This window comes from Caloenas nicobarica, chromosome 1 (genome assembly GCF_036013445.1).
Source record: "Caloenas nicobarica isolate bCalNic1 chromosome 1, bCalNic1.hap1, whole genome shotgun sequence".
In the NCBI taxonomy this organism is placed as follows: domain Eukaryota; kingdom Metazoa; phylum Chordata; class Aves; order Columbiformes; family Columbidae; genus Caloenas; species Caloenas nicobarica.
Genome location: NC_088245.1, coordinates 151888747 through 151901175, shown reverse-complemented (window position 1 = coordinate 151901175; position 12429 = coordinate 151888747). Strand labels below are relative to the sequence as shown.

General features: G+C 39.0%; 1 protein-coding gene across 4 annotated transcripts in view; it reads left to right on the top strand.

Annotated features, from left to right (window-relative positions):
* TFDP1 (transcription factor Dp-1) overlaps positions 1–3959 on the top strand; it is a 46150-nt gene extending 42191 nt beyond the window's left edge. For all 4 annotated transcript variants that reach the window (XM_065627080.1, XM_065627082.1, XM_065627079.1 and 1 more), the window contains exon 12: positions 2637–3959. In XM_065627080.1, coding sequence (XP_065483152.1) covers positions 2637–2784 — 148 coding nt within the window. In that variant the 3' untranslated portion in view covers positions 2785–3959. The remainder of the gene's footprint in view (positions 1–2636) is intronic.
* The last annotated feature ends 8470 nt before the right edge of the window (positions 3960–12429 follow it).

Below are 12429 nucleotides of genomic sequence, written 5' to 3'. Positions count from 1 at the left end.
TGTGTCCAGACACTTAGCCTTATCTGAAAAGTCAGTAAAATTTCTGTTGTACATGTCACACAACTAAGCCAATCTGGGCAATTTTAGAATCACAGCATGGTTTAGGTTGGAAGGGATCTTCAAAGATCATCTAGTCTACCCTGCCTGCCATGGGCAGGGACATCTTTTACTAGATCAGGTTGCTCAAGGCTCCATCCAACCTGACCTTGATCACTTTGGTGATGGGGCATCCACAGCTTCTCTGGGTAACCTGTTCCAGTGTCCCACCACCCTCATTGTAAACCATTTCTTCCTTATATCCAGTCTAAACCTACTCTCTGTTTAAAACTAGATGATCTTTGAAGGTCCCTTCCAACTGAAACTATTTTATGATTCTAAGTCCTAATTTTTAGGACATTTCTTAAGACATTTGTGTTTAAAGGCAAAATTCCTATATTGATGGGATTTTTTTCAGATCAGGAAATACAGCTTTATTCTTTTTCTCTGAAGATAGTCTTTGAGTAGATTCTTCTCACCCATCTTTCTTCCATCAGAGCTGGAAGGATGTCCTTTTAAAGATACAGTGTCTAGCTTACTTTAAAAGGCTAATGCAATTACATTTTTAAAGCTTTTAAAAAAATACACCCTTTTTGTAGACTATAGGTTTATTTTAATGGAAAGGGGAAAAAACAGAGAGCTTGCAAGGGCAACAGTTAAGCTCAGGCATGTGTGTGACTAGCAGTGGTGAGGAGCATGTTTTTTGCTCCAGCCCGTTCCTGCTGCCCAGAAATGTGTGGGGAATTCTGCCTGTTTTGTGCTGGGGAACCAAAGCTTGAGTGAGAATACTGCCAAAATATTTTTAGAGAAGTACTACTTACACGATACGTAAAATCCTATGTTTTCACTAAGGTTCCTTCTGTGATAAGGTGGTAGTGGAAAAGAGCACATATATTTTTAAGACTGAAATTTGAACAGGCCACTGCCAGCCTCAGGCCAGTAGAACACCAGAGACTGACTGTGGTTCATTATCTTAGTGAGAAGCACAAGAGCTCTTGCCACTTTTGTTTCTTATGAGGTTGGAAAAAGAGAGTGACAAATTGTTTAGTTACACTACATATACAAATACTCATGGCAATAGGAAACTACAAGATGTGTAGCTTTTCTGGTACCAAAAATTGCTGCCAAGGCACATGAGAGCTGTAAATTTATTTAGCAAGCTCTCTAAAGTCTGCGGAAGACTTAAGATGCTGCTACCAATGCATTCATCCCAGTTTCTTTGTCTTACTAGAATACTCAAGTTATGAATTCAGTTCCATTTTTATCAAAAAGAGGGGAGAAAGGTTTTTGGGCTTGTACTTTCAAAGTTCACGGGAACACAAGGATAATCATATTTTTGCCCCCCCACACTCTGTTTTTGAAACTGCTTCTGCAGATAATTATGGAGAATCTGTTATAAGTCGTATAATTACAGTTAGACAGATAAGATATCTTCTTTTTGAATAAGTGTACAGAATAGCAGAAACTCTTCCAAGTGTCATAGTGGGTATGTTTTCCTTGTGAGCTTCTAGAGTGTGCCCCTGCAGTTTCCTTCTGTGTAATGATAGACTTCCAAACCATTGAATTAGCTCCGTACAACAATAGTGTGCATGATTGATTATGTGCATTAGCTGGATTAAAAAATGACTAGCTAACATATTTTCGAAACCAATTTTTAAATGCTGAATGTCTTTCAAGTTGGAGATACTATTTCTGTGATTTTTAGGAAAACAATTTGTCAAGAATTTGTGACCAAGCTTAATAGTTTATTGAACTATGAGAAAGTAAACAATAGAAAAAATTGGCAAAATAGCACACAGTGATGGAGGCAGCAGCGTTCTGGCTCAATTAGAATAAAATACTTCTTGATAGAGTTAATTCATCTAGGAACAAGACATTTCAGACCGTGTCCACAACACGTGTGGTTTTTTTGGTGGAAAAAGAACACATTCAAGTAAGAAAGTGGATACTCTCTAAATCTACTTGCTGATCCAGGAGGTGGATTTTCAGTGTAGGGATAGTCTCACAGAGGGAAAAATATGAGATGCCGAAGAGGTTTTTTGGGTTGTTTTGGTTTTTTTTAAACTAGAAAAGAAGAGCATAATGGGAAGAAAACAATTTCAAGTTACAAATACAACACATGTAGCAATGATAGTTTGCCATGTAATAACAAGGAATTAAGGAGAAGCTCTTAATTCCTCAGTTTTCCAGGTCTTTGAATCAGATCAGTGCTTCTGAAAAACATTACTCACTTCTGATGAAAGTGTCCAGTGCTACATAAAAATATTAAAGGGCTTAGATAGTTGTGTAGCCATAACCCTAAATGTACTTTAGAAGAAGCCTGGAAGGGATACTGCTAAGGTGCCTGTGAAAGGATTTCATCTTTATATTAAACATAAAGAAATCTAATAAGAACCATTTCAAAATTACTTCAACTGTTTCTGCTTTTGAGAAACAACGTAGACATGTATTAAAGACAATTTATAAAGTAGCAGTGGCAGATTCATTAAAGGAATGGAATAAATATATGTTTATATTTAAGAGCACAGCAAACTGGGAAAAATCATTAGGCAATGCCAACTGGCCTCTTGTTTTTTGGTGATTGTTTTTTTTTTTTTTAGTGACTTTTCTAATGGTGGAGACGGGATGTTGGCTACAAGTTCCAATGGATCTCAGTACAGTGGCTCCAGAGTTGAAACACCAGTTTCTTATGTTGGGGATGACGATGATGACGATGACGATTTTAATGAAAACGATGATGACGACTGATGCCCTTTGCTTGTAGACTATTTTTTGTTAAAATTCAGCAAGCTTCAGGAATAAATTGTTCTAGGGAGAAGTGTCTCAAATACCTTGCCCCATCCCTCAAGGAGAATATCGGTAAGCAGTTCTGAGTTTAGAAATTGCACCTCTAATAAGCAAACAAGGATTGTTTTATGTAGGATATTTTTAAATGTGGTGTGGATGTGTGTTTTTGATACCAGTGTGTTAATGCAGAGCCTTTATTTACTCTTGTTTTAGGGGTTTTTGGTTTGTTGGTTGTTTTTTTGTTTGGGTTTGTTTTTTTTTTTACTTGAAGGAAAATGGATTTTGCCCCAAATGTTCTTGCAAAGTTTGCTAAAGAAAATGTAGACACATCATTGAGAAATAAAAAGCTATCCTTCTTTGGAAAATGAATACACTGAATGGCAATTTATTTGGAGTGTATTTGATTATGCCACTTTTTGAGGGATAGTGAGCTAGTAGTAGTGGTTTTTGTTAATCACGCAGTGTCCAAAGAACCAAACAAGAAAGATACGTCCTACTTTTTTACATGTTAAATTCCAGAAATGTTGTTGTGAACTTATTTTCCCTTAAATTATATCTACCATTGTGATTCCATCAAGTTTATATACTTTTCACTGTATGTTGGGACATATGAATTTGAAAGTTTTTGGCAAATGTTTACTGCCAGTTGGTGCAGCTATATAAAATGTCTTGAAGGTTTGGAATGATTTATTGCTTATGGTAAAATTTGCCTGATTTCTTACAGGCAGACTTTGGAATCTTTTTATTATATAGTTGTTTACATACTTATAAGTCTATCATATAAAGACATGTACGGAAACAAATGTTTGTATTTGTTTCATAAGCATCTTCCTGTAATCTATTATAAAGTTGAAATTAAATATAGAGAATGTTTTAAGTTTTTTAACTCAAAATTTGTCAATCATTTTTAATAGTTCATTTTTATAAAAGGAATTTCAGGGCAGGTGGTAGTCTTTTTAAATTTATTCACAAACAATTAACTGCACAAATACTGTCAGCTGCCTATTCTAAGACAGTAGTCTTTTTATTGAAACACAAATAAACTTTTCTGTAATATTTTATGGAATATAAAGAGACTATAATTGTTTGACATGTTTAACCTTGGCACTGTTAGTTTTTAATTAATAAAACGCGCATGGGCATTTTTAACAAGCTCTGTGGTTTTTCTAATTTTAGGGTTATTTTAGACCATTTCACTTCCTCTCGTCGCAAGACCTAGAATTAACCATCTCAGCATATTGCGTCTGCACTACAGAAGGCCCAGATTTTTTTTGCTTGATTTAGTAATTTGTCCTTATAGCTCTCGGTAACTTACGATGCAAAAAGCAATGTCTTACACTGTATGCTGTCTTCTTTCATGTCTCCTGATGCTCCTCAGAGTGTCAGGCCCATCTTAGTGCTCCAGTCCAGCTTCTCTGTTTAAAATCCCACGCTTACTGTCCTAACTCTTCTTTCCATATTCCTCAATCCTGGTTTTCCATCATATATTGATTCCCATGTCCTCCAAACATGTCTTGTCATCTGTTTTCTGTGTACTTCCCCCTTAAACTGTTTTGTTCAATCACCTCCTCTGCTGTCACCTGAAGGCACAGGTTACTGAACAGGTGCAGTCCCTCTGCAGGCTACTGCCAGAGTCGGGATTTGTTGTTGCCCTAAACTCCAGGCAGTCGCTGCAAAGACAACTTACAGTCTAATAACTGATCTGTCTGTGCTAAGGGCTCCTGGATCCACTTAAACGCCATGGTAAATATGAAGTGTGTTACGTGTTCGTTTGGTTTTCTTTGTTTTTTGTCTGAGGGAATTATGCCTTGACAAATCTTGGCTGCTCATGGCTTGGATGGTTGGGCCCAACGAGCTGCGGTGAATGGAGCTAAATCCAGTTGGTGGCCGGTCACGAGTGGTGTTCCCCAGGGCTCAGTATTTGGGCCAGTTCTGTTTAGTAACTTGATCAATGATCTGGACGAGTGCGCGCTCAGTAAGTTTGCAGATGACACCATGTTGGGTGGGAGTGTTGATCTGCTGGAGGGTAGGAAGGCTCTACAGAGTTGATCTGGACCAGCTGGATTGATGGGCCGAGGCCAGTTGTGTGAAGTTCAACAAGGCCAAGTGCTGGGTCCTGCACTTGGGTCACAACAACCCCAGGCAGCACTACAGGCTCGGGGAAGAGTGGCTGGAAAGATGCTTTGTGGAAATGGACCTGGGGTGTTGATTGACAGCTGGCTGAACATGAGCCAGCAGTGTGCCCATGTGGCCAAGAAGGCCAACAGCATCCTGGCTTGTATCAGAAATAGTGTGGCCAGCAGGACTGGGGAAGTGTTTGTGCCACTGTGCTCGGCACTGGTGAGGCTGCACCTCGAATTCTGTGTTCAGTTTTGGGCCCCTCACTACAAGAAAGACACTGAGGTGCTGGAGCGAGTTCAGAGAAGGGCAACAAAGCTGGTGAGGGGTCTGGAGCACAAGTCTGATGAGGAGCGGCTGAGGGAGCTGGGGCTGTTCAGCCTGGAGAAAAGGAGGCTGAGGGGAGACCTGATCGCTGTCTGCAACCACCTGAAAGGAGGTTGTGGCATGGAGGGGGTTGGTCTCTTCTCCCAAGTAGCAAGTGACAGGATGAGAGGAAATGGCCTCAAGTTGTGCCAGGGGAGGTTTAGATTGGATATTAGGAAAAAATTCTTTACAGAAAGCGTTGTCAAGCACTGTAAGAGGCTGTCCAGGGAAGTGGTGGAGGCACCATCCCTGGAGGTGTTTAAAAGACACGCAGATGAGATTCTTAGGAACATGGTTTAGTGACAGTGTTAGGTTAATGGTTGGACTCGATGATCTTGAGAGTCTCTTCCAACCAAAATGATTCTTTGATTCTGTGTTAAGACGTTGTAGGTGCTTATTACAGAGCTGTTCATATGCTATGAATGTTTTCTAATTGTATCAAACCTTGTAATGTAAGTGAACCATGCAAATTGCTTTATAGGCCTAGGAAAACCATTTGGGGGGCGCTAATTGCTTCTCACTGGAGATGTCATTCTTTGCAGTGCTAGAAGCAAGGCCCTTGTTGCAGTTGAGTCAGCAGATACAAATTATCTTTGCTGTTGAATGGCAGTTTCATCTGCAGAGCCCAACAAGAGTTGTCAAGGACTTTTTGACAGTCCAAGGGTATTATTCCTGTTTTATTTTCTAAATCTCAAGTGTACGATCCAAGATTTACCTGCAAAGAGTGAGTACAGGGATGTTAGGTAAGGAAAGCTGAAAGCATCTGCCAGTTTCCTTTTGGTTCTTATCAGTGTAATAGACCTTAGATGAGACAAGGTCAAGGTGGGAGTGGAAGTGTGGCAAAACATAGATTTCAAAAGATGTTACTGTGTGTTCTTTTGGTTTCTGATGAATCTCTCAAATGGAATTTGAGAGTTTAAAACAAGCAGAATTTGAGTGGTTTGAGGGAATTAATCTATATTATCTCTGTTTCAGGAGAGCTTTCTAGTAAAGGCAACAATCAATAACAAGAGAAAGTCTATTGACTTTTCAATTACTTGCTAGTTTTCAGGCAGTTACCTGGTCATAGTCTTTAGGGGAAGGAGGAGAAAAAAAGAGAACAGATTGAAATTTAGGGTATTTAAAGAGGGGCATAAAAAGACAAGAAGGTCTAAGGTGGGAAGAAAGTAGTAAGAAAATGAGGACTAGTTAAAAACCACGGAAAAAGAGTAGTGGTAGAAACTTAATTGGAAAAAAAAAAGGACAGAAAAATGCATAGAACAGATGTCATAATCTTAGGCCTGACGTGAAAGGAACTGGAAAGTGGCAGATAATTTAAAACTATATGGTTCTGATCTGTGAAAAGGGTGGCACCACATCTACAGTTAGAAAGGAAGATCAAAAGCAGGAACAGAATGTAAGAGGAAATAATGGTCAGGAAATTGTTGAGGAAATCTGTGGAAGCAGAAAATACTGTAAGGAGATAGAAACTAGGATTCCATTTAAGAAGGATTAAAGTATGGTAAAGGTAATAAGAATGGTAATAAAGGGCTCATTTTGGGGAAAAATTGACAGGGAAGGGGTGTGCTGTTACTTCTTTAACTTGTCAGCACTTTTTTGTGATCTGAAGAGGAAAAGTTGCAAAGTGTGTGTGTGTGTATACATAAATATATATATTTATCTCTATATGAAACGGTACTGCAGATAAAGCCTGTGAATAGTGTGCATCTTTGACTGATTTTTCTAAATTGATGCTGAGCTTTGAAAGGCTTTCTCTCTGTATTGATGTGTAACAAGTTAAGAAGGATTTCTTGAATTGTTTGTTTCAAAAGAAAACTGTTTTGCTTGTCCTGTAGGAATTTGCTTGTCTTAAAGAAAAGCAATTATGACTTTGGAAACTTTTAAAAATCTTCCTTCAATGTAAGGCAACTGTTGCAGAGAAGAAAAAATAAATGAGGGTGAAGATGGCAGTTTGCTAAATTGTTCATGGAAGGAGGTAATTGTCACAAGATAAATATCTTTATTTCTTTATCGGCAAATACGCGAGTTGTGCAATCTTCACATTAATGGGAAATCTGAAAATAGGATGGTAATATAAAAAGAGTGAAAAAAAAAATGTATTACTAGTGGAATGATCATCAGTAGAAAGGAGAGTGTAATAAACTGTTTTTCCCAGCTAGTCCATACAGGTAATGCTGAGAGCAGACTGAAGAAGGGCAACAGCTGACATGCACAAGTGATTCCTGCTTCCAACATTTGGTTACGCTGGCAATCCTCATCTGCCCTGATGGTGGTTGTCACTCAGCTGCGTCTGCCTCTCGCTCACAAGTGGAGAGTTGCTGACCCCAGAGAGACTTTAAAAGTACATGAGCCCTAACAAGTGAAACATTAACCAGAGAAAAATCATCATTATTGATCCACAACTTTGCTGTGATAAAGGCAGAATGTACTGATGCGGGTGTTAATCAAAAATCACCAATGTAATATCTTTACAAGTGCTTTTCTTTGTTCTGTGGACACCTCTTTAGTTTCTTAAATTTTTGGATGTTTTGAACAGGTTGAAATCCAAACCTAGGCTCAAAGATTTTATCTTTTAAAACGTCACTGCATACACATTGCAATATTTACAGTGATGTACCACAATGATACCAGCCCATACCTATCAGGAGGGCAGAATGGAAAGTTATTGCATTGTAGCATGCTAAAAGACAGCAAAGTTGTAGACTTCGGGCAAGGTTTGTGTTCTTTTTTTGTGTAAACTTGAGAGAATTTGCAGAACATTTAGCATATACTTAAAGCTTAACTCTCTTAAAACAGGTGATCCAGGTACTATACTGCGTCTCTACATTTCTGATGTGATTTTTAGTGAACCTTAAAATCATGAATAAATTCTTGTAAGCTAAGATAATGCTAGAGTGCCAGTTTTCGAAGTGATATGAGGAAGTAGTGTCTAAACATAGTCTAGACAGCCTGAGATCAGCCCTGAACCTCACATTAGAAAAAGTGTTGAAGGAAACAGCTAAACGACAAGTGAAAACCTGGAAGGTGAATTATAAAATTAATGATAAAGTACAGAATAGGTCTTATCAGATGAGTATGGTAGCACATTGCAACTTTTTATCTGATTAAGGAAAGTTGGATATATTTCAGCCTTTTGTGTTTCATTGCATTCCGGTTTTCAAATACATTTTTTACTATGTCAGTACGTATGTTAAAGATTTATGAACTGTTTACTGCTGAATCAAAAATAGGTTTTGTGGCATTACCACTGAGTGAAGAGCTGCATCAGATAAGGTACTACTTCTTTTTAACGTTTTCTTTAAGCCAGAAGAAAATAAAATTAAAAATATTAAGTGCTGGTTAGAAAAGAAGTAAACACTGAAAAGGACGGATTAATGTGGATTGCTTTGGTGAGCAGGGCATGTCTGAAAAATGTTATGGTTAAACTACACATTTTGAAGAAAGCATTGAAGCTACACTTATAGGAGGTAAGACTATGTGCTGAAAATGTGTGATCCTAAAAATGATCTGGGTGTCGAGGTGGACAAGAACTACATGTAAGTCACCTACTTGGTGTTTTAAGGCACTGGCTAAGCTGATTTTGGATGTTTAGGTAAAACTAATGGATTGGAAAGTGGTTTTCCATCTGAATACATACAGTGAGACCAATAGTTTGCAGCTACGTATTTTTTAGCATCGTCATTTAAAAAGAGTATTGGAAAATTGGGAAATACTCAGAAAGAAAGCCCTTCCCCCAGTTACTCAATACCTAATGTCAAGATCTTTTGGTTAGAGATTTAAGGAACTCCGTTTTGGTTTATAAGAAAGAAATAAGATGAAGTACTGGATTTATGCTGGATCACACAAAAAGAGAGAATTTTAGAAGGCTTATCAGTATAGGAGAGAAAAGCGACATGAGATTCAAGGACTAGAACTTGCAATGAGAATAATTAAAATTAGTGATGTAGTTGATAAAGATGCTGATAAACTTCTGGAAAATATTTTGGTTGAAATGGTAGAATTCCCACATTGACACCAGTAGGCTACATGTAAGTACACGCATTCATGATGGAGCACTTTATTCCAAGTGTCTCTCCAGAATTCAGTTCTTAATTTAATGCAAGTGAGAGAGATGTAGTGGCAGCCTAAAAAGGGAAATTTTCAGCCAAATTTCTGCTTTTTAACTTAATGAGAAATGCTGTGTGTCCATTGTTATCACTCTGGTACCAAGAAAAAGAAATTGAAAGAGAAGTGGACAGTCTGTGTTCCCAGTGAGAGTTTTTCAGATTAAATTGAGGAAAAGGAAAGGATACCTGTTCTTCCATGTGCATTTTTATTTTATGTTAAACAAGATAATCTTGTTTGAGCTTGAATTTTTGTAGCTAAAAGAAATTAAGCTTGTGAAAGGAATATATATTCAAGGCATAAAATACTTTCTGCAGGCATTATTGATGTAGCTGTTATTCTCCATCCAATTATGGAAAGTAGCACATGGTTAGACAGCTTTATTTGCTGCAGAATCGATTGCTGCCTGACTTGTATTACAGGTAAGAGATTAAAACCAGTTATATGAAATGATGAGAGGAATTCCCAAGTGCAGTAGCAATTACATCATGGGAGACCATAAAGCAAAGACTTAATATATAGTACTTAGCAATTTTGAAAGGGAGAGGGCAAGCATTTTGAACTTGCTGTAGTTTATATTCTGCGCTTTGTTAATTTTTTCTTTATCAGTTTTATTAGTAGACACTAGGACTTTACACTTTAACTGCTGGCTTTACCAGTCATATGAATATTCATAAGAGTAGATGGAGGTATTGAGAGGAGTATACATCTCAAAGCAGCTGCTGTGTTCTCTCTGCACTGATCTTAAAGACTTCTATTTAACATCATTAAGGGACAAGCCTGGAAACAATTAATTGGATATAAAAAATCATGGAGTTGATGGTGGTTTTGTGGCATGTTGTTATCTTCCCTTTGCTTCCTGGCTGACCTCTCCCTTGCACAGCTGATGGGGAAAACGGCAGATGGTCTGGCACTGACCACCACTCTGTCCTCTTCTCTGGTAACGCCTGTCTGTCCCCTCCGCTGTTCCAGGGACACAGCCGACTGCCTTTTCGATCAGATGGCTGGGCTGATCAACATCTCGTTAAACTCAGGAATCCGTTTTTACTCATATTTAGTTCTTAAATAATGTTGCTTCAGTTTCCTAACCAAAAGCCCATGTAGCCTGACAGGTTTTTCCCAGTTATATTGTTTGGTCTAAAACATCTCAGATGTTGGAACCAAATTTACCTATATTATATATATTTTCTGGTGTGTGAAAGTATCACTCTCTTCTCCCTAGCGACAAGCGACAGGATGAGAGGAAATGGCCTCAAGTTGTGCCAGAGAATGTTTAGACTGGATATTCGGAAAAATTTGTTCACAGAAGGGGTTGTCAGGCATTGGAACAGGCTGCCCAGGGAAGTGGTTGAGTCACCATCCCTGGAGGGGTTTAAAAGATGTGTAGATGAGGTTCTTAGGGACGTGGTTTAGAGGAGGACTTGGCAGTGCTAGGTTAATGGTTGGACCTGATGATCTTAAAGGTCTTTTCCAACCATGACAGTTCTATGATGTCTCTCTCAAGGAACTGGAGACTTGCAATGAGAGTTTAAAAGACTGACAAATGAGGCCAATTTTTAACTTGAAACCCAAACTATTAGATTCATTCACAACACACTTTGTGCTAGTGGTTAGTTCTTGCATGTTATCAGTCATTACTTCTTCTATAAAACTGGTCTGTAACACTTTACACTCAATCAGCTGTGGCTGTACAATAGCATGGAGCTGCTGGCCCTGATGGCCGAGGTTCTCTTTAGTCTCCAAGGTCAAGGTGATCAGGCTGGAGAGCTCTTCCCCCAGAGGAGGTGTCTGTCTTCATTTCTTCCCTGCCACTGTTGGTGTTTTATATGTCTTGTCCCCCGCTCCCTCGCCTAAAGGGGGATTTCAGCTGCTCCTTCATTTAGTTTTGCCAGTCACCCCTCTTGTGCCTTGGGCAGGATGTCCTGCCCCTTTTCCTTCCTGGGCTTATTTTGATCTTTATCTTGTAACTTCTGTCACTTGGGTGTCTCCAAAGTGTGACTGCACAAGCCTGGCTTCACTGCTTTGATGGGGACATTGCTCAGTGCATGAAATGTGTGTACATGGTGTTGGGCTGTGCCATTGCACTATTACAAAGTAATTGCATGCTGGTCATTCTGCTGTTTAAGTGTGCTTATATTTGGGTTCCAGGCAAGATAATATTAATTGTACCCAGAGTAATACTCTTAAGAGCTTTCACAGGGCTTTCTTACTTCGGCTACACTAGCCACAAACCATACTCTGTGTTGTTATTACTATTATTTTTAACTCCAGTAAAGAAAGACAATCATGTCAGATGGCTGAAAGTTAAAGAGAGATCTAAATTTAGACTGACAATCTTTGTACTCAAAGAACCAGATCCAGTGGACCTGCATACCCTTTTTTTTAACCTTAGAAAGCATCATCCTTTGGTCAGTGCGTCAGTCTTTCCTTTCAATGTATTTATCCCATCAAAGGTCTTTCTGTGAAGTCAGTCTGGGCTGTCAATCTGAAGATGAGGCTGTGCAGACACCCAGCCCATGGGAAATTTCAGCATCTTCCTGTGTTGTGCTGGAGTGCTAATGAAGATGTGAGTTTGTCATACTGCATCGCCCCATTCAAACATACAAATTGTAGATGCTCAATGAAATACAGTCAAGCAGACAATCTTCTGATGTTGGAGACACCAAAGGAAGAGTTCTCAGCTTTCTTGGCAATCACAGAATGTTAGGGATTGGAAGGGACCTCAAAAGATCATCCAGTCCAATCCCACTGCCGGAGCAGGAACACCCAGATGAGGTTACACGGGAATGTGTCCAGGCAGGTGTTGAATGTCTCCAGAAAAGGAGACTCCACAACCTCCCTGGGCAGCCTGTTCCAGTGTTCTGTCACCCTCACTGAGAAGAAGTTTCTTCTCATATTTAAGTGGAATGTCCTGTGTTCCAGTTTGTACCCATTGCCCCTTGTCCAATCATTGGTTGTCACTGAGAAGAGCTTGGCTGCATCCTTGTGACACCCTTTACATATTTATAAACATTAATG